The 7323-nt window shown below is 33.8% G+C and overlaps 1 protein-coding gene across 2 annotated transcripts; it reads right to left on the bottom strand.

Annotated features, from left to right (window-relative positions):
* Nucleotides 1-480: 480 nt before the first annotated feature.
* Nucleotides 481-7268, bottom strand: LOC128218940 (uncharacterized). Of its 2 annotated transcripts, none has more exons than XR_008258516.1 (2): nucleotides 7085-7268; nucleotides 481-1988 (listed from the first exon to the last, which is right to left on the bottom strand). XR_008258516.1 is itself a non-coding variant. In XM_052926714.1 (2 exons), exon 2 carries the CDS (start codon nucleotides 3659-3661, stop codon nucleotides 2819-2821), a length of 843 nt encoding a protein of 280 aa, XP_052782674.1. In that variant the 5' UTR covers nucleotides 3662-4528; nucleotides 7085-7268; the 3' UTR covers nucleotides 2814-2818. The 2 variants fall into 2 exon arrangements, 1 of the variants encoding a protein (XP_052782674.1); XM_052926714.1 differs by lacking the exon at nucleotides 481-1988 and adding an exon at nucleotides 2814-4528.
* Between the last annotated feature and the right edge of the window lie 55 nt (nucleotides 7269-7323).

Genomic DNA, 7323 nt, shown 5'->3' with positions numbered 1-7323 from the left:
CAGGCAACTGAACACACACAATGTACCTACAATGACGGCACCGGACAACTGAACACACACAATGTACATACAATGACGACACCGGACAACTGAACACACACAATGTACATACAATGACGGCACCGGGCAACTGAACACACACAATGTACATACAATGACGACACCGGGCAACTGAACACACACAATGTACCTACAATGACGGCACCGGACAACTGAACACACACAATGTACATACAATGACGACACCGGGCAACTGAACACACACAGTGTACACCGGGCAACTGAACACACACAATGTACATACCATGACGACACTACTCTCGTTGTTATGTCGATTTAAAGAAGCATACCAGTGTATCATTGTTTGGGTGAAAGCGTCAAAAGAGTAATAAAAGAAGAAAACTTGTTGTTTTTTTCATTTCTTTATATAATTTGTAGTTATAAATTATATACAAACAAACAAGTTATTTAACTAATCAAGCAAAGTAACGATAATGTATCATTACATAAAATAAAATGTTACCATGGCAACCACAATATAAAGCAATATAATATGTAAATATGTAACATATTAAGGATCAAAGATACTTAAGAGATTTCTTAAACTAGTTAGGTATAGGCTGTCAGATTAGAAATAGATTTAAAAAAATAAGATTAATGGTAATTAGAATTTTCGTTATGAAGATTTAAAGTGACACTCTTATTCAAAATCAATACAAACACATGTTTAACAATCATCAATTTTGAGTGATAACCCTTTAACTACAATGTACTTACTAAATAATGCATTTATGGAAACAATTAATTACTGATAACAGGATTGTAACTGTGCAATTAATAACAGAAAGCGCAAAAAATATTAAAAGATTGGTGAATGCTAAAAGATTTACTGTGATCTACTTTCTTTCAAATTAAACTAGATATCCTTCACTCACACGAACCATTGTTTTCGACATTTATTTATCCTTTTTGGAGTATTAAAACAATATTATTAATTGTGGTAAATCTTATCTGGGAGTAAGAGTGCATCTTTAAGTCAAGAGTAGATAAGTAATGTGCAAATAAAACCTACAAAAATACTTAGAAATAGTAATAGTAACAAAACAGGTTGTTTTGTCAGGTATTTAGGCGTTTTGATTCTATGCTTATTTTACATTATTTAATTTCAGTAAAATAACATAAATCATAACAAATAAGAAATAAAATTGTTTCCAGGGCAACAAAAAATACAAATTTCAACACATATTACATAAAGTTAATATAATCATAACTTTCATTGACTATGGTATGATGTATGCAAAATTCAAGATAATATGCTTGGGAAACCTTATAAAAAATCTAAACATTCATAGATTGCCACATACTGCATGTACTGCATTCATATGTTATGAACATAAGTTATTGAACTTAGGTACAGAATAACAGTAAATAACAAAGGAAAATGTTTCCTTGGCAAGACATAATACCTATTTCAAAATTGTTCATGTTTTGCATCGACACTGCAGACTTCTTCAAGATTGGGACTAGCATTACTTTAAACACAATTGATAATTCAAGCAGATATCAAATCAAAATTGGTCGAATGAAAGCTATCAAGGATATTGGGTAAAAAGTTGGTTACTGTTACATATCAGTTTCAAAATCTTGCAGTTTTTAAACAATGAGAGCCATAACGTTATTTCTTGACACTTATTTCCAAATAGCAAACACTAGTCCAAACAAATAACTTCCAAAGGTAATAACGGGTGTACTGTCTGTTCAATGCCTTAGTTGAGAAGGTTTGGGGCAAACTATGTCCTTGTTTTAGTCAATTCGGCAGAATCCCCTGAATTTGCCATGCAAACACCATTGCCGTTCAACATCCATGCCCTTGATGCAGACCTTTGATGGGAGTCCAGGTACCACAACCGCATTACTTTTTAGCAATGCAAACTCTACAATTTCTGATGCAGCAAACTCTCTACACTGCACAATGCCTGGCATGTTTGCTGAAAGTATAATTTGATAAAAATCATGTGCAATTTTTAAATTAGTCATTACAAATATCGCCCACAGAAACTTTATTATTTATCATTTTCCTAACAGTGAATGACCACAGTTTAATGTTACATACATCAGAGTAAAAGGTAAATACTGAGTATAGACAAAAATGCATGAACAACTTATACCTCAATATACAAGAACATAAAAATAAGTGCAAAGTGAAAATGAACATGTAGAAAAGACAGAAAAAATGCAATTTCTCCAAAAACACAATCCCAAGTTTAATAAAATCTTATTACAATAATTGATAAGATAAAACTCTCTTATCAGCGAAATAACCTGAATAGATTATTAATTAAAGCTTAACAGCAAAGGTTTAGTAGTACCTGTATGACTACAATTATTGATCAATGAAGCATTTATATAACAGTGAATGACCTATTGATATAATCATATTGACAGATCAGCGAGCACATAATAATTGTAACTTGACATGACCAATGACCTCTGCCGATCTATTTTTATCACTAGTAAAAACCCATAATTATGTAGTATACAGTCCAATGAGTACATACTAACAGTGACTTATAGGTGGCGCTCTTGTGAAAATACAAACATAAGGAGCACATGGTTACTCTTTATGCACATGTAAACTTGTTTCAAATACTATGCAAAAAAAAAAAAATATATAAATATATGACTTTAACATGAATTGAAGTCAATTTAGTTTAAAAACAGGTTTCAAAGGAAATGCAAATTCTAATTGCTTACTGGTTAAATTTTAAATCCATGTACATATTAGGTAATTTATCCAGTCACATTGAATGTAAATAGTTTATGATGTCACTGTTTTCCGTTCTCGGCGAGCTCTCATAACAGCATCAATATTGTCATACACATCAAACTTTATTCTTTCCTTCCTGCCAGTAAGTCCGTAAACTGCACCATTAAAATACCAGGCACTGTCAATGGCTGGATGGAGGGTTAGTCTGCTAATCAGACCCGTGTTCATCTTGGTCACGTCGTCAACGAGGCGATGACCCGCAGTCTTCATTTCCCGTCTCTTCCTCATCACCATGGCCGTGTCATTGTTGTTACGGAGCTTCATCAAAACAGGTTTGGCATGCCCACGTCCGCCCGGAATTCGGTGGATAGCAACAAACTGATGGCTCTCAAGTTTGATACCCTGGTCCCCGAGAATGTCAATCACCTTCGTTGACAATAATGCTTCCGTCTCATTACCATCTTCTTTAATGTCCATGATTTTGATATTATTTTTTCTTGAATACTGTTCATTATAATTTGCTTTCTTACTGGCTTCCCGACTGATACGTCCGTTTTCATTTGCCTTGTCTTTTAGCCTGTCAATTTCTTGAGTGTAATAGCTCTTAGAGCTGTCCAGCTTTTCCTTAAGAGCATTATTGTCAAATTCCAAACTATTAATTTTGTCCTCCAGGCCCTTGGTTTTTAAATTAACCAGTTTCTCAATGTCTGTATCAATCTTTGCCTTCATATCCTCTTCAATATCCTTCTTCATCCTCATGATCCTATCTTCAGTCTTTTGTTCCAATTCTTTTAAAATGTTTGATATAGTACTGGTGATTAAGTTTTCTACCTCATCTTTTTTAAGCATATGTTTGAGATCACCCCTAAGTTCTAATAGGTTTTCATTCACCATCTAACTGTCTCTGTATTGCCCCATTGTCCATGCTATCATTGCTGACTTGAGAATTTGTCCGTTTGGCAGTTGGTTTTTCATCACCTTTTGCTGATATTTTGCCCGGGGGCTGATATTTTGAATTGGTCTTTTTGTCCCTTTGTTCTTTTGAACTCATGATTTATATATTTTAGGGTAAGTGTCAACAGTGTCAGAATTTAATCCAATAAATAGATAATATCCAATATTCAATATCCAGGTTAAATCCAGACAACAAAGAAAAATCTTTTCATTCCTATTTTCTTCAAAAGTATTTTAGTAATTCCAAAATTAAATCCATCATCCTGTTCGTCTTAAGTTAATGAACATCCTGATACTAAAATTTCATTTTTTCACCCCTTATTTGATTGTGAATTTGTCAAAAAAGCTAGAGATGATCTTTAGCACAACATTTCAGCTAAAATGCCCTCAAGTTTGAGGTACTTAAGCATTGTTCATTTATTGAATGATTTGGACTTTCAGCGCAATGTCACCACAACCTTGACTATTGACTAACTGATGTCAAACGTTAGGGTGCTGTTTTAGAGACCTTTATCAAGTTCGAGTACTCTAGGCCTAAGTGTTTTCAATTTTTATAGGAAACTGCGTATTTTCAGCTTACGTTTACAACAACCTTGAACTTCGTCCCGCTGACCTCCAAAGTAATAGGGTTCATCTGCTGGTTTTGACCAACCTGTCTACGAAGTTTGAAGTCCTTTGGCCATAGTGTTCTTCATATATTGATCCGAAACGATTTTCAGGTGAAGGTTATCTCAAGGCCACCATGACATCGACCTTTGGCCGACTGACCTCAAAATCAAAAGTCTTTATCTGCTGCTCATGACCTTCCTTCAAACAAGTAATGTAATTATTTAAGAAGTCAAATCATATTTTTATAAAAATCACTGTATATTCATACTTAACAACTTATTCATTTGGTAATTAAATTCTTTATTCATTTGGTAATTAAATTCTTAAGTTTTTTTTTTCATTCTTAGATAAATCTTTTCTTAATTATTTAAATGAAACTGCAATCCTGTCGTACCAGTAAGATGAAATTCCATATATTGCTGTTGTTTAGATATGGAGCTTTATTCTGTCAAATATTGAAAGTCAGACAGTAAGATCATGTTTCATGTTTATTGGGAATACAAACTTGAAATAGACTTGTGTCACTGGTCATCTGAAGGTTTATGGAATATTGATAACTGTTTGCCAGCTGTACCTAATTCTTAATGTTGAGAGTGTCCAGAGATGATCAAGGAAATAGTTTCTTATTGTCTATCATAAAATATAGTTCCAAAAAAATTAAAGTTGAAATATAAAATATATTTCTTATTTTATCTACTATTAAGCAGGGCTCTCACTAGGCTGAAATATTTGGGAGAAGTGACTTCTCCCTTCAGTCAATTTAGGGAGAAGTGGGGAGACTTTAGGGAGAAGTGATACTTTTCGTAACACCTGATACAAAAACTATGCCATACCACACACCTAAGTTTACATTCACATTCAAATTAATTGCTATAACTATATAAAATGTTCACAAATAATGTATCATTTTTGGCTCAGCAAAAGTGTATTTGTCAATGTCACATAGTTTATCTCCAAATAGCATCTAAAATGAATCAAACACCAAGACAGCTAAGGATTTGAAACAATCAAAATGACCTTATAAATGAACTGTCAATATAGTAGGGGGACGAATCTTATTTTGGTACGTTCGGGATGGGTACGAATGTCACATTCAGCTATGCTGTTATATGCTTGTCTCTGGCTAAATAATTTTCAATATGCTGACATTTAAGAACCAAATGACATTTAAATCACTGTTCTTGATGAAATTTTAACCAATACATAATGGGAGGTTGAAAAATATAACTCGGAAAAATGTTCTGACAAAATGGCGATCTCGCCGATTTTAAAGTCATCAACAGGAGAAAAATACTGTAAGTAAACACTACATAAAGCAAAAAAAGAAGATATTTTTGTGTTTACAAATCATTTTTTATCATTTCATTTTATCATGAACAGTTCACTTAAACCAATCAAATATTTGTTGATACGTCATGTTATTGATTTTCTTAGCGCCACCTTGCCGATGGCCCGAGATGGTTATGACCGTCTGCTTCAAAAGCAACAATGTTTAAAATGTCTGGCATTGTTTGTTCAATACATATATCAATTACTTTTTAACTTCTTTAATGCTTAACAAGATTTTTCATAATTATGTTGCCTTTTCAATCTGATTAAAACAAACTTATTTCATTTGATCAGGGACTTCTCAATGTACATTCTGATTGGTTGACCATCAATAGCTCCGCCTACTGGCGATGTTTGGGTAATTGGATGACACGGCCCAATTATCGGATTAGGAGATTACCTAATTTTATGAATGGCTAATTGCGGTGTTTTGACTAATGTGACAGTGGCCAAAGACTGCTGATTGACAGATTTACAATGTGCTATTTTTTTCGGCGAAGTCAATGTCGCTTTGATGATACAAATGGGCGAAGTCTGGGAATTTTAGGCGACCACTTCGCCCAAGTCGCCCCCTCGCGAGAGCCCTGTTAAGAACAATTCAGTAGTTTTATAACAGGCTTTCATAAAAACATTCTTATCTGTCAATCAAGAAAATATTTCTTATTGTCTATCATGAAATATATTTCATAAAATTTAAAAGGTAAAGTATCAACACTGGCACCAGATTTTCAAACTCAATCATTTTTTTTTTTAAATAAAAAAAATCTTATAATTCCTTACTAAAAATTATAATACCGAATATGTAAAAAAATATTGAATTTTTTTTTTTTTTCAAATATGCACTTTGTACTGTATAATAATAATTTCCAACGGGGTCCTTTGTTTTCGATTAAGGGACAGCATGAGGCAGAGACAGTGGTGTAATACGAGGAAGTCAGGGTGCAATACCCTAGCTCTTTTTTGAAGAGACCCCTTGATTCTTTCACGTGCTCGGTGTAAAGCACCGATACAGGGAGTACAACTTTCCTGGGATAAACCAGAACTGAGTACACCACTTTTCCATGTACTACCCTTTAAATGCCGAGCGCCAGACAAGGGAGCTTATACTTGTTCCAACTTTTAACCTCTTTCGGTATGATTCGGCCAGGGATCCAACCCACAGTCTCCTGCTCCATAGGTGGATGCCTTAACCACTAGGCCACAGAAACAGTCATTAAATTTATAATAAAATAATTAAACTAGTATTTAACAAATCAACTTATTTTAAACTTATAAGGTGAAACATCATCGGTATCTTTAATTAGGCAGTACTGAGCAATTGGGTAAGTATGGCGTAATTTTATCTTTTTAGTTGAGAGTATTAACCTGCAACATATTTGTAGTGTATAATATATATATATATATATATATTAGACTGGTTATTACCTTCTGAAGTTCTGTATTGTTTTGAACTGGTAATCTCATCATCGAGGCAATTTCTCCTGCTCTTGGCATTTCGTAACCTGAAAGAGGCTCATTATATATCTGATGCATCCGCTGACATGTTGAAAATCCTGCGGCAAGCTGGTTTTTTGAAAACGAAATAAGCTGTCTGCACACTCGCGACATCATTTTTGACCCGGAACCAGCCCAATCAGTGAAACGATTGGTTAGTAAAGATTTGC

This window comes from Mya arenaria, chromosome 15 (genome assembly GCF_026914265.1).
Source record: "Mya arenaria isolate MELC-2E11 chromosome 15, ASM2691426v1".
In the NCBI taxonomy this organism is placed as follows: domain Eukaryota; kingdom Metazoa; phylum Mollusca; class Bivalvia; order Myida; family Myidae; genus Mya; species Mya arenaria.
This window is presented reverse-complemented; position numbering and strand designations above follow the sequence as displayed.

What these genes read in the sequence shown, in the direction of transcription:
- LOC128218940 (XM_052926714.1), bottom strand. Translation starts at nt 3,661, where the DNA reads ATGGTGAATGAAAACCTATTAGAACTTAGGGGTGATCTCAAACATATG.